Consider the following 23,988-nt stretch of genomic DNA (forward strand, 5'->3'; position numbering starts at 1 on the left):
CGGTGGGCACCAAAGTTGTCAGTAGCAACTTCAACGCAGTCCTAAACCTAAAGGCTGACTCTACCAGGACATGCTGCCCAAGCCCATCAACTCAAAACCTGGGCTGAATCCCTGGGGTTAGGCGAAACATGGAGGACCTGGAACCCTACTGATTGGGCCTGTACACACACATCGGCCACTCATAAGACAGAATCCTGCATAGACCTCCTTCTCCTCCCAGCTCAGACATAATTCAAGGATCACCCATCGACATCCTACCTCGAAGTATATCGGATCATGCATCCCCCATCATGAACCTTTGCCACACAGATCCCGCAAGGAGTCCAATGTGGCACCTGAACATGTGGCACCTACTTGACCCTCGCTGCTCCCAGCACCAGGAGTTGGAGCTCCAGTCCTATTTCAAGACAAACAAAGGCACGGTTGAATTGGCTAGCACCCTCTGGGCAGTCAGTAAGGCCACACTCAGAGGCATCATTTAAGGACACGTGGGTGGGTTTGGGATGACGGGCCGCAAAAGAAAATAGCACTTTGCGCCGATGATGTCCTGCACTACCTTGCAGACCCATGGACATCAGAGCTGCGCTGTATGGAGTTTTCAATGCCCTACACGGAGGCCTCCAGACTCTGGATAAACAAAACCAAATCCCTGCTGTTCCTTATCAAAGGAGACGCCAGTGTTTGCTCCTGGCAATCTGGTATCCCAACACATTAACTCTCGTCAAGTACTTTGTTATTCACATCACATGGAGTGTTAATCTAGCCTCCCTAACAACTGCCATAAAACAAGATCACCAGAAATGGGCACACCTCCGCTCCACATTCTAGAGCGTGTAGCCCTATTTAAGATGATGATATTGCTGGGGTTCCTGTGTGTTTTTCCAATTTTTCTTCTCCAGGGGCCAGATGTAGGAAGCATAATACCGGTCGGTAACGGCCGAAATTACCAAATTTCGGCCGTTACCGACCGGTGTTAGGCATTTGAAATGTAGGGGCCTAATTTAAGGATTCGGTAATTTACCGAATCGGTAATTTAAGGAATCGGTAAATTTCCGAATTCTTAAATACCGATTCGGTAAATTACTGAATCCTTAATGTAGGAAGCACTCAAGTGAGTGCTTTTCACTTGTAAGGATTTGTTATTTACCACCAACTACAAGTTGGTGGTAAATAACGAAAAACGTTAAGAAAGCAATTTTGTGCTTTTTTAACAGTGCCATGTGGCAGACATACATGGCCTTAGGGCATGTATGTGTGCCACATGTGCACCTATGCATTATTCAGGGGTGCAACAGGGTGTCAATGTGACACCCTGCCACCCTTGTAGGTTTTCCCCCTCTTACCGATTTGATATTTACCGATTCGGTATTCCCATTCATTCCTATGGGCCTCCAGGTCCATAGGAATGAATGGGGAATACCGAATTTTACCGATTCTGTAAAAATTACCGAATGAATGCCTATTACCATTTACCCATTCTAAAATACCGAATCGGTAAAATTCGGTATTTTAGAATCGGTAAATGGTATTTACCTACATCTGGCCCTAGATCCCTAATTAATGGTTCTGGCAACTAAACTCCATCATACGTTTGTTTATGTAGTTGAAAGGTCGCTCATGCATTGATGCTATCAATGGCCGCCTGTCTCCGTATGACAGAGGCTTGGAGATGGAGGGCCTTCAATGCTACAATGGAGCTTTGCAACAGGTCGTTATTAATGATTGGCTGAATGGAGGGTGGAGGGACTCCACCTACCGGTTGGAACTAACCCATATGGGTTTAGACAACGTCATGGCAATGTTATATGGGGCATCTTTCTGAACTGGAGAGCAGTGCTCAGCCTTACCAGTTGGGACCGCAGGCTGACACTAATTACCGCAGTATGGAAAGGAACATGGCTGCAGCACATAATGGGATTAGAGGGATTCTGGAAATGGGACAAAATAGGTATTACTGTACTCTGGATGTGTGGGGGGCACCACTTGCAGACATTTCACGACTTTCAGAACCACTACCTGTTCACCCGTACCCAATTAGATAAATACTTACATCTTCATCATGCCCTCGCAACCAGTATACCCCCAGATACAGACCTCCCGGATTTTAGCCCACCAGAGGCTAAACTACTGATGGGTAAACTGACCACAAATGCCATCTCTTAAATATAGTACAGAACCTTGATCATCCACGCCCCTAACTGGCTCACCATTCTGAGACAGTATTGGGAGACGTGACTCGGAGATCTTGACGATGCAGAGGGAAGAGATGCTCGAAAGGCTGGGAATTGCAAATCTCAATGCCCATCCTACTGATCCAGCGCAACTACCTAAACTTCACACATTTAACACCAAAGCATCTCAAATCGGGTGGATGGTAGTTCTTAGGACACCTGCTTTGATGCCCAGAGCCACACGCAGATTTTTACCACATGGTGTTGGACTATCCAGTTACTGCTACTGGCGGAACATTGCTTGAGAACTCGCACGGGTACTGACCAATCCCCCGGATCTCACTCCCAGAGTGGCTCTACTGAGCCTCCTGGACGACCTTGGTGGCCGAAGGGCAGAACGTACATTCATTGAGGTGGCCACACTGGTGGCCAAACGTGACATTCCCCGGAGAGGGAAGTCCTCATAAGCTGCCTGACTTGTGGGGTTGTGGGCAGGAGAGGACTGGTGCCCCCAACAAGAAAAAACAACCTATATTGCAAGTGGTTGCCTGAACAAGCATGGGAGGATATGGGGGGGGTGGTGGGAACACTTTGGCATGCTCCTTTTGGAATGAACGCTATATCCTGTAATGTGGTGATGTCACTGGAAACAATGTTTAATGGTGTGCATTGTTTTATGTCTGGAAAACAATAAAAATGTGCTCTGCACTTCTCAAGACTGTAGTTTCACTTTGGGCCCTCCTTTGTCTGCTCTGTATATGCCCCACATATATAACACTTCAATCTCATATTTTTTATGTTTTGAAAGAAAGTAATATTGAATACCCTCTAAAATGAAGCCACATCACCTGCACCCTGACAATGTGACCAAGATTTGCCAACAGTTGCAGGAGAGTTCACATTTTGCTGCGCTGCGCTCACAGGCTTCTTTCATGACAAGTAAAGCGACACAACGCTTGTTCTCTTTTTGGCACTTTGTGCCCTACGAGCACTCCTGCAAAACATTATCAAATAACCCCCTGCATCTTTTAGTGTATGTAGGAAGAAACCAGAAGGGCCATCTAAAGTACTTTTACAAAGTGTTTGCAATTATTTGGTGTGTGGGGGAGAAGGAAGCAATAGGCCTCAGTTTGGGGTCGCCGAATCCACACGGACTATGATATCAGTATAGATCGTACCATCATCAACTGTTGTCATACTTATCAGTTTTGTTCATTTGGACGGTGCAGTGAAATGCTGTCCTTTTTCACATCAGCCACCCTCTTACTTGGGGTTTGTGATTTGCTGGACATGCTCATGTCTTGCTTCTATTTTTGCCCATGTCTGTTCTCTTTGTTTTCTGAATTCGGGGGTGCGCAAAATATATATGCAGAGCTCCATCTGTACTCGTTACCCTCTAACACTCTATTTTTCTCCACCTATTATGACTTCACAATGTAGATGATAATGCAGTCACATTACGGATGCGCACGAGCCACAGTGGTGATTTACCTGCACATCCTTCTTATAGATTTTGTATACCTACAAATGATCCTTGGATAAAGCAGCAGGTGTCTGCGGGGCATATTATTACCAATTCTTTCATGCGGGCTGGACTGAACCCAGGGCAGTAAAACCCTCTCACATCATGTCATTGGCTACTTTGTGTATCATTGCACCTTCCCCAAGGCACTTCCCTTAGATTGCATGAGAACTATTTTACATCAGTAAAGTGCATTCAATCATCACTCGGTTTGTCAAATTCATTTCTTTAACTCGCATATGCATTCTATACAGACAGCAATTACTGTTGCTACTTTCCCCAGCGCTAGCAACGCCAATGGAGCAGGCCTTAATATGACAAACAGCATTTGAGCTTCCAACCAATGTAGCATTAAATCCAGACATATAGGCTTCGCAAACCCACGTCTGTTTTTCCTTCTGAACCCTACCCCCCCCCCCCCCCCCTCCCGTCCTTGATCCCATACTGTGCTCAGGGCTGTGTGGTGTCTAACACCATTCTCTGCAGTTCAGGCTGTTTTCGTGTTTCGGGAAATGCTGAGGTCAGAGCACTTGTTGAGAAAGGCCGCGAGGGTTCAGTGTCGTCCAATGATTGATGAGTCATGCGTGGATCATCAAACATTTTAATCGGTTCCATGCACGGCTCTTCCGTCCCTGCGGCAGCTGTCCTTCAAATGCCGAAAGAGAAGGCCACGGCGTGACCGCGCACGCCTCTCTGTCGCCTCCAAGAGGAAACTGAGTCACACAGTGCCTCGTGCTAGGGCTTAGCCTGAGTCTCAATGCAGAGCGCTTAGAAGCGGAGGGCCCAATCATATAGGGGAAGAACTCCAAACGTAAGGAAATGAACCATAGCGCAGGGCTTTGCAGAAAGCTAGCCATACGGCACATGACCCCCACAAAGTAATGCGCGTGTGTCCCTGACAGGCACGCGCTGTCTGCGACAATCACACTCTCTTACTATCTCCAGGCCTGTGTTTTTCTCTCGCACCCTGATGTGGCGCTTTTCAATCCTTTCACGAATTCCACCAATGAACCCAACTGTAGGTGTGGTAATGCCCACGCGTGTGTGACATAAGGCCCTTTCTTTCTGTGTCTAATGGATGTCTTGTAGTGGCTTCTTATTAATGCCGATGGTGGCGCCGAGTACAGCAGTTACCGGCCACGTCTGAACTATGAGATCGCGCGGTGTTTTCCGAAACTGTAAGTTTTTACACTGAGATTTCCGCAGCAGCCGAAATCTCCGTGTACAATCTGGGGGAAACTGGTGTATTATGGGGGAATTGCACCTGAAGTGTCAAATTCCCACAATTATCTATCATTTCTAGGAAGACTCTCAGGGTCCAATTTATATTGGCCTGGATTTTCCCCAACCCTGAGTTATAGACACACTTAGGGTGGGGAGCCCACTGTAGTGTTGGGGCCCTAGGCCCGCATGGTGAGACAAATGAGACACAGGACACCAGTTAGGGGATAGCAGATCTGCCCGAGCACGTGCGCTCTGGCTCTTTTATTGGCAGCGTCACCTGACCCAGTGACGTCTGTGGTGGGTGGGTGTACAGTGTATGGTTACACTGCAAACAACTAGACTGTGTCCTGGCAGGACACTACATTCCTCCCAAACTTTAATGAAAGGAAAAGCGAATGTCCAACCTGCAAGAAAACAGAACAATAACATTTGATAGCCCCAACCGATCTTCTTCAGGCGATCAGCTGGGAGAATGTTGAAAGTTCCAGGACTACAAAGTCAGTCAGATGAGCTTCACCTCGGCGGTGTACTTCAGATCATCCTTGTCTTGCTGTGTTGACGCTTATATACAGTGTTCATCACTTGGAGCATTGGGAGCAGAATGGGTGTGACCCTTGAGGGGTCTCGCAGGTGTTCCTAGTCCAGTGGATGACAACGCTTGTTGGTTGTAGGAGACGACTATGGCACGAGAGGTCTTCCTTTGGATTTGCTGATCTTGATGCCTTCACATCTCCGTCCGGCCAAGTAACTTCCGACTTGCCTTCCTTGCCAGACTCTTCTCTCACTGGAGCCTCTAAGACTGGCCTCTCCTGCTTGGACTCTTCTCTCACTGGAGACGCTGGGAGGACCCTCTTGCCGGACACGATGGGACCGGGTGGGCCGTGCGGGCTTTGCATGAGCCGCGCAAAGGCGTCGCTGCCGAACTGCCAACGGACTCACCGCCAAGTCTCTCATGATGTCCTCGGGGGTGTTGATGTCATCCGCCAGGATGGTCTTGCCGTTAGGACATGGGTTCAGTGTCTTCAACAGACCGTTTCTCGGTGCTATGTGTTTACCTGGGGCCTTCATGCTTCCTGTTGCCTGTCGTGGAGCTGCCGCTGCTGCACCTCTCCCATCCGGATTCCTCTCTCACAGGACATGCGGCCGAGGCCCTTGTCCCCTGGACTGCCACTTGATCGCGTGGGCTGTGCGGGTCGCTGCGGAACTTCGGACATGGCCACAGTCGAGTCTTGTGTAGTCCACAAGGGTTGATTGTCTAGTGCTCGGGTATGCTCTGCTTCGGCAAGCTTCAGGCTCACGGGGCACCCATGCGGTTCTTCAGTGGTTGGTCTCCTCTAATGCAGGTTGTAGGGATTACTGGGATCCACACGGATGTTGCGATGTTCCTTGGACAGCACCGATGTTCCTGTGTGCTGACTGTTGCAATGCTCCTTGGACAGCACCGATGTTCCTGTGTGCTGTGGTTCTCTCTCTTCCTCTGTGGAGTGATGTTGTGATTCTCCATTCTTCCTCTACGTTCTCTTCCTCGACGCGGTCAGGTCTTCTTTCTTGCTTTCTCATGCTAACCAGGATTCTCCATGTAGCGGGCCCTCTACATGTCGTCCCCGTGGTCTTGTCCATGTGGTAGGACACTGTCTTCACTTGGCTTGGTGACTAGACCTGTCGTCGTATCTTCCTGTCCCTTCTTCCTTTTCTTCATGGCGTCGCGCCCTTCCTTTCCATGTTCCCTCTTGCGACGTTGTCTGGACCTCTTGCTGTCGTTGGCCTTCCCGACCAGTCTTCCCCAGGCGGCGTGCGCTCCACCGGTTTCTTTCTGGTCTGGGCATAGCTCTCCGGCATGGTGTTCTTCTCTTCTCTGACTGGACCAGTTGTCGCGATCTTCTCTGTTGTTGCTTTTCTTTCCTTGGTGACCAGACTGGGTGGTCGGCTTTCATCTTGGGCATGAGTTGTCATGCTGTGCTATTTTCTTTGTGGTTGCTATTCACCGTCACGGTGTTTTGGCGTTGGCGCGCTTTTGTCTGCGCAGAGGAGGGTTGCGTCACCGCTCCTGGTGCATGCCGCCATGCGTGCTGACGTTGGCGTTCTGGTTGCTATGAGACAATGCTGTCTCCGTTGGGGACTTTTGTGCTCTGTCCCGTGGCATTGGCGTGTCGCTGTGCAGCGTCACTTTGGCGCTCTTGATTCCTGGCACGTTTCTGGCACGTTCTGGCGCAGTGCTGCGCGGCCCTGTCGTGCGGGTGTGGAGTTCTTGGACGCCTGTTGCGAGTCGTTGGGTACTTGCTGTTTTGGCAGTTGTCAGGGACTTGCTGCTTTGGACCGTTGGCGGGAGTAGTTGATGCTGCGGTGAACACCTGTGGCAACAAGGCGTCGCTGCTCTCTCCGTCCTTTGATCGCGGCAGTCTTTTCCCTGGACGTTCTTCCAGTGCTTGGCAGTTGTTTCCTCCAGACGTTCTGTCAGTGCTTGAGTTCTTAGTGAGGCGTTCGTGCCTCTTCCCACGTCGCGCTGGAAGTGGCAGCTGCCGACTCCTTGCTGGTGTGTGTGGGTGTCTTCTGCGCTGTTGCACACTTACTTGCTGCGTGAGATTATATGCTTTTCTTGGGGGGTTACTCAGTCTGTTGCCCCTTGCTGCTGTTCACCCATCGTGGGTTTGTGCAATGCTTGTTTTCTTCCTTTATTGAATGGCAGGTGCAATTTTCCCCTCCGGCCACTAGATGGCGGTAGATTCCAATTTAGCAGCAGCTTGCCTTGTGGCTCTTGTCTTGCCTGTGTTGTGCACTCTACTGTCTGTCCCTCACCGGCTGCACACAGGGGGGGCTGGAGCTGCTGCTGGGCACCGGGTCTGCGCTGCCTTCCTGGTAAGTCCGTTCCCTTTATTATTTTGCAGGGACTTTGTGAGGGTGAGGAGGAGGGGGAGAAAACGCTCGTTCCCTTCGTGCCCCTCGCAGCTGGCCTCAGTCATCACGGGCTGCGCAGGAGTTTGATGCTGCAGCATGCCACTCTGTCTTCCTGATTCACATGCAGCGCTGGGGGCCACAAAGTAGGCGCTATTGCTGGGGCAGAAGACTACTTGGGGGCAGAGGAGAAATGCGGTGCAACTCGTGGTGAGTGCTTCCTTCTGGTCACGCTACTTGTGGGTAGTCTCTTGTTGCTCTCCTCGCCGCCGCAGCCTCACTTTCCTCACACGGTGCGGCGGGGGGGAGGGGAGTCGATGTCCGCTGGTCTCCGGCCGTTTTCTGCCTCCGTCGCGCACCCAGGGATCGGCGGTGCGGCGAGGCAGGTGGCCATTCGCGGGTGGGCTCCGCTGCATGAATTGGTGTCCTGTAGCCCTTCACTCGCTGCAGGCGCTTCTCCGGGGACTATTCACCCCGCCGCCTCCATTCACACACGCGGCGGGGACAGGGGACGCTCCGGGCAGGCCGCGGGTAGGCTCCGCGAGTCCTGCATAATTGCGGGGACAATGTCTGGCAGTGCTCTCACTGTTTGGGGGCACAGTTAATGTTTATTCACCCTCGCCGCACTTCATGCACACGGCGGGGGACACGGCAGGCAGGCCGCGGGTGAGCTCCGCTGGCCTTGCCTTTTTCTGAGTTCATTTTCGGCCGCGTTGCACGCAGGCCATGCGGGTGGGCACCGCAGTTGTGCAGTATAAGAGGGGGTCGCTCGGGGCATTCGTTGCCCCCTCCGCTCACCTTCGGCCGGCGGGCCTGATGCTCTGTCGCGGTCGTGGCGGGTGGGCTCCGCCCGGCCGGTACACCTCTCCGGTGGGGTCACTGCTTCGCGGCCGTCGCAGGTGGGCACTGGGCGGTCCGCTCGGCACCGGTGGTGCTGGATGGTGGTGGCCGACGCGGGTAGGCTCCGGTCAGCTCGTCCTTCAAGGCTGGTGCGGTGGGCCTCACGGTCGCTGCAGGCTGTGGGGCTCCGACGTGCCCACCGGCTTCTCGGCGCGCTGCGCCGTGCTGCAGGGGATGCCCTTTTGGCGGGCAGCTCTCTCCCCCTTTCAAACGATGTTTTGGGCAGTGGCACGCATGGGCTTCACTACCGACCTCGTCGCCAATGTAGTGTTGGGGCCCTAGGCCCGCATGGTGAGACAAATGAGACACAGGACACCAGTTAGGGGATAGCAGATCTGCCCCCGAGCACGTGCGCTCTGGCTCTTTTATTGGCAGCGTCACCTGACCCAGTGACGTCTGTGGTGGGTGGGTGTACAGTGTATGGTTACACTGCAAACAACTAGACTGTGTCCTGGCAGGACACTACACCCACTTTCTAGGCCACTGCAATGAGGGCCTAAGGCAATTAGGCTCGCAGCCTGCATTTATATGAAAGCTGGAGCCGCCATTTTGTAATTTTTGTTGAGCGTGCCGGGTTTGTCTCACTCCAGCTGCCATGGTCGTGGAATTCCGTTCCGTGATGCACTTGAGTAGTGTTTGCATTCTATAAAACTGATTAATAAACACACAGGGTCTCCTACGCTCTCGTGGAGTGGCACTCGGCAGAAAACGCTGAGGGTAAAAAAGAATGGAACCCGTGGCCCATATGAGGAGGGCCCCTCACACGCATCCCCATTGGCTGGCGCCGGGCTAACTTTGAAGTCGGCACTCGTCGCCCGCGTCATAACGATGAGATACTGGAACAGCTTCTGGTGCCCCCGACCCCGAGCCCCTCACTCGGAGGACGGCCTCGGCCATTAATCCCCGTGTCCTCTGCGTGCTCCAGTCGGGTGTGCAGCGCGCGCGGCGCACGATCCAATTTGCATACAAATGGCACCTATTTGTCTGTCGGAACAATGCTTTGCAGCTGTACCACATGACTCCGGGAGCAGAACATGGCCTCATTAGTTCGCTGCGCACACTTCAAGTGCGCAGTTACATTCCCCAGATGGGCTCCTCCGTGGTCCCCGGGCTCTGCCAACCAGACACCGTGCCATGGGGCTTCCGGCACATTCACTGCCAGCCCTTCCTCCCCGAGGCCAGCGAGACTTCTGGGAATTCAAGACAGACCGGCCCGACACGTGACTGACGGCCCAGGTCTGCACGCCATTCAGTGGCACCGACCTGCTATGAAGCCGCCAGTTCCTCATGGGGCATCTCACCTCTACACCCCTTGTCACAGCGCAGCGCATTATGGGATGCGCAGCTCAGCTTGCTTCTAAGAGCACCCAGCGTTGGTAGATCGTGGAACAGAGGCGGGTCCAGATAAGAGGTTCACGTAGAAGCACGCAAGCTCACCGGCCCCACAGCGAACATCTTTTGAGGCCGTTTTGTGCCATTGATTCTTGACCTCACCTGTCACCAGAGAGCAGACGTGGCACGTCACGCGCCTGGAAGTCATCTCTACTCCTGAGGCCGCGCTCAGAGACAGAAGACCTGCAGTGGAGGACCGGGGAGACCTGAACTGGGCTTGCTCCAGATCTCACAGCTTTTGCTAGCCTACAGCCCCAATTTCAATCCCAACTGGTAAGGAGTCTCTCGCCCGAGCACCCCAGCTGAAGGTCACAGCCAAGGACCTCGTCTGTGTAGGGTTTTAGGTCGGGTGGTTTCAGCGCCCAGAGTTTACCTATGCGTCCTTTTCAATACCTGATATTGGGATTATCGATAACTTGGCTGTGATCAGAAAGTGATGTCACAGCGGTACGCTGCATTAGCACACCCGAGAGATCTGCCCTCGTCTGTTTATATAGGGGCACGCACACCCACCTGTGATGTTTGCCCCACGGCATCTTTTTGCTGCCCTCCTCTGATGCAATCAGCGCGCACTCTGCATCATGCTGCCATCACTCGCTCTATCCATACTATTCCTCTCCTTGCATCCCAACTCCTCAGATCTCTACGGTTACACACAGGTTACACAGCCACAACCCCCCACACAAGCCGCTACAATCCTCTGCAGACCACGGCACACCCCGCCCGCCATTACCATCTCGTCTCTCCTCCTAAAATGAAACATTAAACAAACCTATATAACCACAGAGCACTGCTACAGAAAATATCGTTCCAACCTTTGTCTCTCCAGTGCCAGACCGGCTGCAACAAGCTCTCGAACTTTCCTGCATATTTGAACTCACACTGACCCCTGACACTACACAGCTATCACAGAAACCCCTATGGATCCCAAATACAACACACCCACGACCCCCACACCGCCATGCCACCTTATCACACTCCCCATGCTGGAACTGCAAAGGTGGGGGGGGCATTCTCCTCAAAAAATCCCTCATAACTGCCCCAGCCCAGACCCTACCCACTCCACTATCTAATTTTGCACATGCATTCTATTTTCACCTTCTTCTTATGTACAGGTTTTTATTAGCACTTTCAGAAACATTATGCAAATGCCTACACATTAAAAGAACAAAATGTCATCCATCAAGGAGAATCATCGGTAATCCCTTCTCCCACCCCTTCTGGCGCTAAGAAAATCCCAGTACCATATCTGTGCACTGTATAATGCTGAAGGCTCTCCATGCCAATTCGGAGTATATTACATATCAACCAACTATTCCCTTTCTGTCCCCAAAACTGCTCAACTTCAGTGACACATGCATCTGAGGGGGTGACGCATAAGGGGGAGCCAGCAGTTCAGTAAGCATCCCTGGGCAGGCCTGTAGGTCATCTGCCAGTTTATTATCCCTATGCGTTCTGCGCATATGACACTGCAGCATTCGCCCATATCTCTCAGCCAATCTGTATCATCACCCTCTTTTAGAGTAAAAGCCTGCGGCAGTACCTGCCTCCAGGCACTAAATGCACCTTCTTTGCAGACATTGACAAAGCCCTAAGGTCAATCACTCTCTCTGCCCCCTCATCATTGTTAGCTTCAGGCCACCCTAGTCCACCGCCCCTCTCTGATCACTCACTGCTTAACATATGCACTGACCCCTAAAAGACAACATTCTCTTGACTCCTGCCAACTCACATCCGTGCCACCAAGTGCACCTCTCACAAAGTTTAACCCGGACACGCAACATGCATTTGAATTTCACTGCTTTATATGCAAGGTTCCTCCAAAAGCTTTCTGAACATGATCATGGATTAAAACAAACAATGTCCCGAGCAAAAGATCACACCAATAATAGTCTTATGAAAAAAAAAAAAGATTCGAATTCTTCACATATCAAGTGGTTGAAAAATCAGTTCCATTTATTTCTTTCTTTTTTCTTTTTTTCTCTTTATTCTTTTTCTTCTTCTCAAATAGTCAAACCTTCCAGTCAGGCTTCAAATATTCATACAGGTGTAGCCAGAAAATGCACAGAGCCGACACGTGTTTCGTCACGGGACATTCACCCAATGACTTCTTCAGGGCAAGGACAAATTCTCAAAGAGTGAGAAAAAGTATTCCTTCTTTTTATGGTTCCAGAAAGACTGTCAGTTGTACTATTCAACATCATGTACTACTGATCTTCAGTTATTTAGTAATCCAAGTGGATAAGGGTATATGTTATTCTCGGCGAGTACGCCCGGCATCTTTGATTTAGCCTCACAGTCCGTAATGAAAAACATGTGCTGTGATGCATGCATTCCTTCATAAAAAATACAAGAAAAAGACCACAGAAAATCTACAGGCATACAAACAAGCCTTGAATGTGCTTTCAACAGCCGTAGATAATGCTAAATATGTCTGTTTTCAAAAAGTGCATCTACTCTCTTGAAACACATCTGTAGCGACTGGCTCACACATTTCACAACTTTCATGTCTCCCTCAGAACAGCCATTTCCCTGTCTACTCTGCAACCGACTTCGTATCAAATTTCTCTTCAAGGATTAGAGAAACCTTAGTACATCAGTGACCTCAATACTCCTTCACTGTTATACTTCGCTCGCCAATGCTCAATGGCCGTGCCTCTACTTCTGTTAGAGAGCTTATGTCAATATTAAAATCTGCTTATTATTTCTTATACCCCATCAGGCCCCTTTAATCCACAAATAATGACATCTCTTGCTCTAATCCCCATGGTACTACTCATCCTGACCTCCCTACTCATAAACTCTCTTTAAGCTGACACATATGCCACCTGTCACTACTGCTTTATAACTGTGGTTACAAAAAGAGAGACTACAGTGGAACCCCACGTATGTTCTAGCTATCCCCCAGTATCTTAAATGTCTTCTTCTAAAAATATTAGAATGTTCTGTCATCAATTAGCTAATTCTCTAGCTCAGTACTAACAATCAACCACTTCCACTCAGGTTTCAGATTTCATTGATCCCCACTCCATTGAGAGAGCCCTCACACATGTAACCAACTTCATCACCTCTTCTCACACCCACCTCTATTTCATCACCACACTCCTTGACTTATCTGCAGCCTTCGGCACTGTCAAACACTCCACTTTACTTTCATCCCTTTTAACTTTTGGCATTTCACATGTTCCTCTCTCAATTTGCCTTCCCCATGTCTCTATGTCCTGTCCTTCTCTTTCAATTGGAAACCTTAAAGTTTGTCATAATTTCGATAACAAAAATATTGACTGGCATAAATATCCTGATCTGAATATTATTTACAAAGGAATTACTCCACTGTATGTTGGTATCCTTGTATTAACACAAAGGGGGCAATATGTTTGCACATTATGTATAGCGTACTACATTTTTATAAAGCAACATTTAGGCTATGATGTTTTGCTACCATACTGTCCGATAGATCACCACCCACACATTCGCTCTTGGTGTCCCCCAGTTCTCTGTTTAGCATCCTCTCATTTTTCACTCTTTACCACTCCATTGGCAAAATAATTTCCTCTTTTGGGTTGTCTTATCACCTATAGGCAGATGACTGTCAATTTGTTTTCTCTTTATCAACTTTCGTCATCTTTCAACAATCACGTATCTTCTTATCACCATTCACCACTGGATAGCCAGTGTTTGTTAGTGCTGCACTCATCTAAGACAGAGAAAACATGCTTTCCTACCTTCTCCAATACCTCTACTGCCAAATGCATTTACTTTCCTAATGACACCCATAGCTTTCCAAATTCTACAAGCAACGCAAGTGTTCTAGTCAACCCCTCTCCTTGGACTCATTCATTATCATGAAAGTCATGGCAACTACAGATGAAATCAGAAATCTACTAAAAATCCAACCTTTGTTGCCCTTCCACATAGCCAAAGCTCTGACTGACACAAGCAAACTAGATTATTGCGACAGCCTATCAGAGGGCCTTCCTTATATCAGCTTGATTCTCTTGCCAAAGGTTTAAACGTTGACACCAGGGTTCTACAAATCTCCATGGAAACACGTCTGCATCACACTATTGCCAACAGGTTGGCTGGATTTCCAAGAACGACGTGGTGTTAAAAAAATTCTGACCCTCGTGTTCAAAGCCATTCCTGGGACCTCTACTGACCACCTTTCTGTTGCCGTCTCCAAATAAACTCCTGTCCTGCAACTAAACATTAGCAAACCATCAGCTCTTAACCACACCGAAGAGTCCCTGCACACCATTCCGACTCTGGAACTTTTGGCTTCATGGAACCCACAGACTGGAAAGATCTTTTCCTGACAATCAGGGCCAGGTCAACAGTACAGAAATGTGAAAGAAAATTGAAAAGTCACCTCTCTTAGAACTCAAAGGCCATTGAGGTTAGCTATAGCCGCTGAATTACTCAACAATGTAAACCTATCAAATTGTCTGCATCTTCACTTCCAGTGATGAATTCTTACACTGGGCTTTTGCTTATGTTGTGCAGCGTTAACACGCCTAGTTGTCCTTGTTGTTACTACTCTCACACAAGAGCTTACGTAATACGTAGCATCTATTCTACATCCATATTGGTTTCTGTAACTTCACCACATGCATTTGATGACCTTGGGAGTGAATAAATAGCAGTTCTAATGTACAGTATTATTGTTTTCCAATAAATAAATATATAAATGAATGAATAAATCAATAAGGTACTTTATACAACTTAACTTTACCACTGGACCCTATTGTAACATTGACACTAAATAACATTTCAATATTACCAATTAGACAAAGTCATAAGTTCACTCCTAGACCACACACATATTATCATATACCATGGGCCACATCTCAATTGAAACGGTAGAGCACACCTCAACAGTCATTTCATTACATTCCAATAGCCCCCGTAGAACAAACCTCAACTAAATTACTAAACCACATTTCAATATACACAATAAACCGCATTTCAACTTCAGCAGAAAACAACAGGCCAGCATTGCTGATACATTTCAACAGCACCTCTAGATCACATCTCAGCTTCACTTTTGGACTACATTTATCAAAAACACTAGGGCACAACTCAACGAAACCACTTGACCAGATGTCGACACCAGATGTCGACACCACTTTTAGAACGAAACCTCAACTAAACCTCTAGACCGCATGCAACCACTAAACCAAGTCTTGATTTCCCTTTAGATTTTTCAAATTGACCACACGTCTGCGTTGTACCTTTCACCTTAAATCACACCCGAAGGGCCATTTCTTCAGCCCCGCAAGCAATGTCTAGGGGAGTCATTGAAGGCCTAAGAATTGTCGTATGAGCAGTCTCTGTAACAAGATTGTGTTGCAGGGTTTGAGCGAGTATCCGTGGCACTGGCCACGCCACATCAATGGATCTATGCTGGCAGTACTTACATTTATTGCGATAAAACTCTTAGTGGTACTTTAATTTAAACTGAAAACTAATTTACATTTAACCGTACTTGTCCTTCGCCTTATATAATGTCGTTTTCGGGTGTCTGTTGGATTGTAAAAAATAGAATTTTGAACAAGTGAAACTACTATAGACAGATTTCACTACTGAAAAACTTACAATACCGCGGGCACGAATCTGTTTACCTTTCACCTTCTTCTTCGTTGCACACGTGAGGAACGCTCTCCTGGGACCAGGCTTACTCCGGAATATTGTGCTTTTCACGACAACTTCAAACTAGAACATACTAAAGTCAGGCGAAGCTTCAAAAAATCCCTTTATTGTGAATGTGTGTATTTTATTCTAATTGTATTTACTGTAAGGGCCACAAAGCGCAGTTAAAACACGTGATTTATCCAGGAAAGACAGTCAGACAGAGCTGCTAATTACCCACGGCAGCGTCATCTGTATATTTTTTGTAGAATTGCATTTTGTAGCCTGAGTGTGCAGGGCAGTTCAATGTCGGCAGTTCTACGTCTTCGCTTCTGTATAAACACTTGCTGTACAATCTATTTCCTATAACTATCCTCGTGTGGTCGTGCTCGGATTTAGCTATATTATTTAATCCAGTTTACCCAAATACATTGTCACAGAAGCCCCGCTCTTTGGTGGAAACTCAAAAATCACTTATTGTTTTACGTGGCAGCGAAGCAATGAGTTGAGGTAATGTTGCAATACTAACACACGTGTTGTTATCACCCAACTCCTCGGTGTACATTTGATCCATTTCTGAAGTACGGACAATGCACACAACTGTGACAGTACAGACAGATCTCTTCAGCTGGGGCTCAACCCATGGTTCTAGCACACTGGCTTGCTTAAAGAAATGCAGGTCCGGGTTGTTGCCGGTTCCTCTTCTAAACAAGAAACCTGTGGGTTTATCTGGGGGGGGGGGGGAGAGGGGGCGAGGGGGCGAGGAAAGAGGAGGCGAAGGTATTTGGGGCGCCATTTCATATTGGTGCAACTTTACAGACATCTCCCTGTCCAAAACCTCGGTGTGTTTCACGAATAAAAGGAGGAGGGAATGCAGAGATTTACTCACTAGAGCACAGTCATGCTGTGCCTTCACCTGACGGTGAGTGGAATTTGGTGGTTATTACATGGGTGTGTGCTAATAACAGAGGTGATGCTTCCATGTCTGGTTGATACTGCAGATCTCATGACCAGTGTCGGTTTTATCGAGGTGCAACCGATGCAGCTGCACCGGGCGCTGAGCTTGGCAGGCGCTGCGTTTAGAAATAACTTTGGGAATTAAAAGCACCTGTGGCTGAGTTACTCGCGTGCCCAGCAGTTTTCAGGCTATGATAAAAATGTCAAGATAATTCTGGAGATTAATGTTCCTGCTGGAGAGAGATCAGAATGTTGCTTTGTTGCAGTTTTGCATCATCATAATGTAGCGCAGAAGGTGAATGTGCCTGCTGCAAAGGACATGTATCACACAGAACACAGAAGTGTATTTTTATGTGGAAAGCTCCGTGGATTACTGCTTTTGTCACAGAGATCGTTTTGTTGCTTGCAGTTTGTAAAAAATTACAAACCTATTATAGCACACTGATCTATGAATTGTCATAAAAGAGCTACATGTAAACTGCATGGTATAGGTTCGAGCGTTATGTTTGTTATATTTTTGTTCCCACTCTTTTATTATCCTAATGTTGCTAAAAAGGGTTTGTTTGGGTAAAAATACATTCTTATCAGTAAAGTCAACCCCAACCACCATGTACTATTTAAATACAGAGTTTGTGCTTTCCCGGGCCAAACACTCTTAAAATACTGCCTGCTAGTATGGATGAAGTGATTCCTTAACCTTGGAGTTCTCATTGTCTTATGTAACATTTCCCATATACTGATTACACACATATGGTTAATTGTCTCTTTATAATTAAGGGTCCCTGTTTTCCGTTTTTACTGAGTTTTTACAGATACATACAGACAGAAAAACATTTATTTTCTTGTCTGTATTTATTTTAAAACGTGGATAAAAACAGAAATTAGTTGCTTTTTGAGTGATTCTAAATACACTTTGCCATGACTGCCAGGCCAATAACTGTGGATTGATAGGTAAGAGGGTTAAAAAAGAAAGGAACTTTAGTAAAGAGGCTTAAACAGCAGTAAATATGCACATGGCTGAAATAGAAATGTGCATATTTTTATATAAGTGCATTGATTTATCTTTTGGGGTGTTCATATTACTGAAACCTAGCAGGCATTCAAGCATGACTCCATATTTATTGGTTAAATAAATGTGGAAATATACCAGTTTCAGCTTTATTTTTTTCACAAAACCCATAATAAATATGGATAAATACAGATAAAGTTCACAAAAATATGTATGGATAAATATAAATGGAAATGTCAAAAAAATAAGTACCATACAACCGGGAGTCCTATTTATAATGTGTGTGTGATGTAAAGTGCTCCTACACCCTACACTGATATGAGTAGCGCTATAAAATCGAATGTAATGGACATGAGAGGGGCTGTGGAGAGATACGGGGTAGTGTTGGAAAGTGGTAGTGAGGGAATCTGTGGAAAAGGAGGTCGTTGGGGGGACACCAAAAATATTGCCAGCGGGTGCCAGCACCGCTAAAGCCCACCCTGCTGGTGATACTGCAAAAAAGTAAACTATAGCTCATTTCCATCTATACAATTTAACTCCACTCAGGACATTAACAAAAACGACCACCTCAATGCATACACTCGTATTCTCTGCAGAGCAGTTATGGATTGAATGAGATTGAATTATGTGCAACTTTCTTCCGCTTTTCGAAAACCTACCACCAGCCGACAAGAGTCTGTAAACCAGGACACCCACTTGCTTCTCAGGGAAATATAAATTGGTGAAGACTAAGCTACAAAGACCATGATGAGATTTGAAGAACATCAGCAGATAGAACGGGCACCGCACCCTACCTTAGAGGGCTTCCAACATATACAACAAATACTTGTATACTACACAATCTCAACTGGCTCATGCTGATTTACAAATAAGTGCTATGATCACCCTACACAAGATCACCCATTTCATCGACCTCAGAAGGATGAAAATGTAGAGCCATCCCTCCCTGATGGATTTGCAATTGGTCACAAATAACAGACCAACATGTCCACTGCTCAATTTAATTACATATTTCCCTATACTAAGTCACCACCAATCATTTTTGGGTTCCGAAAGCACTTAAACACCTCAGGGGTAGTAAGCTCTATATAATTGCAAACCCTTCCACCTTCTATCCCTCCACTATCCTTTCCAATCAAAATAACAGACTAGCATGTCCACCGCTGAAATTAATTTCATATTTCACTATACAAATTCACCACTAATCCTTTTTGGGTTCCGGGGTAGCAAGCTACTTGCCGAAAAAGCACTTTGACGCCTCATCAGGGGTAGTAAGTGCTATATAAATGCAATTACAATTACAACATAAATTTCACACAGATATCTGCAGCTGGCAGTTAACGCAATCTTGTGTTTTTAATGTGACTCCTTTAAGAAACATCAAATCTTCAACCCAAATGCTTCGATGTGCCTAGATGTGATTTGCCCTGAAAACTGCTGAAGAAAACTCACTCAAGTAATGCAAAAGGGCTGGCCAACACGCACAATATGGTAAGGATGTTTCGGATACCTGACAACAGCCGGCCTAGAAGTCTAGAAAGGACACATCACAAATATACATAATTGTGCCATCCCGCCCGCCACTCGCCCACTGCACCCCTGAGGCGGGAGGGGCCCATCTTCCTGCCCTGCATTCCCTCGCTCACTGTCCTCGCGCTGGCAGCAGTGGCACGTGCCCTCTGATTGAGGAGCGGAGCACTCTATCCCAGTGCAGGGGCACAGCTCCCAAGGTAGCGCTAGGTGTCGCTTTGCTGCTGGATAGGACCGGCTGCTGGATACCTCAGCAGCACTGCGGTTATAGGATTTGCAGCACTAATTACAGAGAGTAACTCGAGAGGCTGATAGATTTACTCCTAAGCCGCACCACTTTATGAATTACACCAGATACCAGAACCGAGCCTCTGAGTTCGCAGAGCCAGCGGCACAAAAAGGCAGTGGCGACGGGGGTGGGTGATGACCATGTGCCAGAATTTAATCTCAGTGCCCACAATCAGCCGATTACCAAAGGAGAGTTTAGAGTTTATTTTTCATGTGCATATGTTAGTGTTGATATCTTCTACTGGATGAGCACAGATGATACAAGACACACAACTCATAAATCACTGGCGCGGCACGGGAAACCAAGTCGAGCAATTTTAAGAGGAGCCCTACCTGAAAAACACCAGCGTCTCCCACAGGTAAAGGCCCAGTGTGCCCAGGTTACACATGATGGCAGGCGCGATGGCAGGTTTGGCACGTGAGTAGATCCCTTCTTTATGAACCTTCTTGCAGGAGGAAGGGGAGATGGGCTCGGCACATTGACCGCCTCGCTTTTCACCGCTAGAGAGACAGCAACTTCAGAGCATCGGACAGCTCATAGCTTCACACACTCCGGTCAGTGCCTTCAGGACCCTGGAAAGCTCGAACGGTCCTTGGTCGCTGTACACCTGGGACAAAGAGTTCAGCACCTGGACAGCTCCGAGCGGACTGCTCCCCGTCTATTCACACCCGGGCTGTGAGTTCAGAACTCCGGAGAGCTCCGAGTGGACAGTTGCCCCACTCACACCCAGGGCAGTGCGCTCAGGACCCCGGAGAGCTCAAAGCGGAAGTAGCTACCTTGCACAACCCACACAAGGCTTATTGCATCCTGTGTAGTGCGGAGGGTGCATCCGCTTCCATTACAGGGCACACTTCAGCACCTTGGACAGTGTGGAGTCGGAACCTGGCACTTTCAGATTCCTCGTCGTATCGGTGTGGTTTTCTTTTGCCGACAAGCTAATTGCTTCTCCTCATGCTCCTGTGGCGACGGCCTGTTCACGTCCCTAAGTGAGGCACACGGGGTTTGTATTTATCCCCCGTGTTTGAGCGAACGCTGTTTAGTCTGGGGAAGCAATGCTTGGTGTTGGTCAGACAGGGGGCTTAATCTTGTGTTTTATGGACACTGCGTTGTCGCCCTAGTGGCGGCAGAGGGACGTCTCATGTCCTAGAGTGAAGGAGATGGCGTTCTCATTTTCCAGTGGATAAAGACAGCAGTCTCATGTCCTAGCCTCAAGGAGATGGATGTCTCCTACCATAATAGAGTGGAGACAGCGGTCTCTTATCCTAGCGCCAAGAAGACCACAGTCGCATCTCCTTGGCGAGGCAGCGGTTTCCGAACAGTCCGAGCTGGGCAGCCTCAGCACCTGCTTTGCTGCAGTGCCGCCTTCATTTCCAAGAGAGGATGCTCTCGCGCCTGGCTGCGAAGCGTGCCCTCTCTCCCATCAACGTGACACAAATGCTGATCACCGGTCCCGGCGTCCTACCGGCGCCGCGCTCCTGCAGTTCGAACAAAATATCGCCGATATCCAATTTCAATTTCAAGTTATTTCAAGGTTGTCTGGTCTCAGACGGTCTGCAGTGGGCTGCATGGGTCTGTGCTACGCTGCAGCATCGTCGCGTCGTGTCTGGCTGTCGCACTCGATTTCTGTTTTGTCCTGGGGCTTTTTCTCTCTCTCCCACCAAATGGCTTCTTATTGCTGCAGGGGGGCTGTCCCATTGCTTGCGGATAATGGCAGAGACTGCCCTAGGCATGCTTCGAGGCACTAGAATGCTCAAAATGCCATAGAGGAGGCATTAGGTCCTGCATGTTCCTTCACAGGGTTTCCCTCCTTGCCCCAAGCTTATCCGAGCAGAAGCAGCCTGTTCCCGGATCGCTCTTGCTGCAGTAATTTACTAAACTAGAAAAAAAAGACAGACATAGAAAAAACCCTCTCAGCGTTTTGGAACCCTCCTCCTGGCGTGTCCGATTCGCCTTGGCAGTGGGAAACCTTTCCACTGTGCAAGGATTGGAAGAGATGCCTGTCAGTTTTGGGGATAGTTTAACCCTCGCAATGCTGGCCTTTTCTCTGCGGCTGCGACGTGTTTGCAGCTTTGCTTTTTATTACGAGTTTGTTCAATACTATCCTACCGGCGGATCACGTCCCGGCGTGCTGCTTCTGCAGCAGTAGAAATTCCTGGAAAATTCACGCTGCGATATTGTTGTTTTGTTTATTCTTACCGTAGGCGAAAGAGCCTCCTACCTCCTATTTAATTAATTTGCTGATGGTATTGATTCGGAGAGGTACGTGTCTGCGGTAGAGGTTTGTTGTACTCAGTCACTGATCACGGGCACGAACTGAGAGCCTCAGCTCCTCAAAGAGAGGCAAGTGTAGGCAAGTGAGATGAGAGCTCAGCACGTTTCAGGTAGATTTCAGTACACCAGATAAATTGCACTTTAATGCCCATTCATAGCCTGGCCTCTCTGGGTGCCACAAGGGATTGACGAGGTTTGATGTGTGAACTCTATGTGGAAGCAAACCCTAGCAGGTAGGGGGGGGGGAGAAAGTGGGGTGCGATGTCTCTATGGTGTTATGGAGGCTTTTTGCATAAAGCACCCCGCCAGCTTCACTGTCTCATGAATCTTACAACGGACTTTATGTTATGAAAAAAGAACAATGTTAGTGCCCAAAGACACACCCAAAGACCTCGAGTACTTTCCTGATTCAGACCACAGAAACTCAGAGTCTTCTAGGTGAAGTCAAGGATCGATTTTATTGGCTGCAACCAAGGTAACAGGCGTCCCAGAAGTACAACAGCACGGGATGTATATTCTCAGGAGACTGCTCAAATTCACAAAGTCAGGCTTCTCTTTTTATACGAAATATTGTGCTTTAGGCAAACATTCTTCACATTTTACTATACCATTGAAATGTTTCCACTACAAAGGAAAAGCAGAGTCATGGTGACAAGCCATATTTCTGTTCGTTCAGCCCATAACAAATTACCCGGCAAGGCCCAGCATTTCCATCAGATACCGGTGGACCCCCAATACAAACGGGCACCTCCCCATCATAAAGCAAGTGAGAGAGAAAAGAGCAGAGACAGGTGTGAGCAAGATTCGGGAGGGTGTGTGTGCGATGAAATGGTTTATGGCCAGTTGTGCCTTGATGCTATCTCGTTCGTCCACTGGGAGAGGAACTGACCAAACAGGATCGGCCTGGGGCAATGGTTCCAACTTGCCCAGGTCAGAGAAAAGTCAATTAAGGTGTACGTGTCCTTTGGAATCGAATTTGGCTTAATTCGCTGCCTATGTGAGGGCAACTCACAAAATGGCTGCCGTACACAAAATAGAAGCCAAGGGTTCAGAACGAGAATGACGATTTCGAGGTGAACTCGTCACTCGAATATGACGAAAATGCTTGTACATAATGTACTAGCCATTCTCGGTCTTTTGATACCAAATTCGTCATGTTACGACGAAGTTTAATTCTCGAGTCCAGAATTATTACACGAGTCCAGAATTTTCAGAACCACAAACCCTCCTTTTGCCCTTACATAGGCAATTTAACCTAATCTCATGCTAATCTGAGTCCAGGTCTATATTCCTAAAGTCATTTAGATGTTGCTGTAACATCATTCTAGTACTTAGTTTGTCTCTTGATACAGGTTTCCTTACACATGATGTAGCACAGAGGCCACATATTGCAGGAGCACACTGCACGAACAGACAGAACAGGAAAAGAATGGCTAAGACCATCCCAATGACCATCAGAATTTTCCATCCCCAGCCGGATATCAGTTCCCAGAACCATCCCATTAACGACCAATCTCCTTTATCCACATGAATAGATTCGGAAATCTTATGCAGTTTGGAGATGGCCTGGTACACTGTTGGAGCATTATCTGGGATGAAAACACAGCAACTCGATTGGATCAATTTACATACCCCACCTCGGTCTGCAAGTATGACATCTAAAGCGGTCCTGTTCTGAAGGGTCATAAGACGATCCGACTGGAGCTCAGCAGTCAAGTTACTAAGGGCACCAGCAGTTTCAACTATGGTGGATTCAACTACCCTTGTCAATTGCCTTGTGTTCCTGCTGTTAACCATGGGTCCCCAGAACGGCAGAAAACCCTTTACGAAGTCCCCAAATTCTTGACCTGCAGTGTCTTCTTAACTCAAGACACCTCTAACTATCCTTGTCTTGTGGTAATCTGCCGCTGCTGTGTAGGTGGGAGGCAACAGGAACAAAACAAAACATGTGCCCGAGAAGTCAGGGGGCAACCATGTATAGGCTCTATCATGGCAGATGAAATATGTACCCTTAGCTGCTAAAACCGAAGGGGAAGTCTGGGCTGCAAAAACATACGTTTTAGTGCAGATACTCTTCCCTAACTGAGCTCTGGGATTCTTGCCAGTACCTTGCAGACACAGGTGACCCTGATGGGGTACAATCCAAATTGGGGAAGATCTCTTAGCTTGCTGTTTCTCACTCAGAGTAGCTCCATATCCAGTC

The 23,988-nt window shown here is 47.9% G+C and overlaps 1 protein-coding gene across 1 annotated transcript in view; it reads right to left on the minus strand.

The window, feature by feature from the left end:
- Positions 1 to 19,942, minus strand: part of GLRA1 (glycine receptor alpha 1) — a 413,241-nt gene extending 393,299 nt beyond the window's left edge. Inside the window, exon 1 of the mRNA XM_078653635.1 lies at positions 19,847 to 19,942. Within this exon, the coding sequence (XP_078509761.1) occupies positions 19,847 to 19,902 (56 nt within the window). The 5' untranslated portion in view covers positions 19,903 to 19,942. The remainder of the gene's footprint in view (positions 1 to 19,846) is intronic.
- Between the last annotated feature and the right edge of the window lie 4,046 nt (positions 19,943 to 23,988).

This window comes from Lissotriton helveticus, chromosome 7, assembly GCF_964261635.1.
Source record: "Lissotriton helveticus chromosome 7, aLisHel1.1, whole genome shotgun sequence".
Taxonomy (NCBI): Eukaryota; Metazoa; Chordata; class Amphibia; order Caudata; family Salamandridae; genus Lissotriton; species Lissotriton helveticus.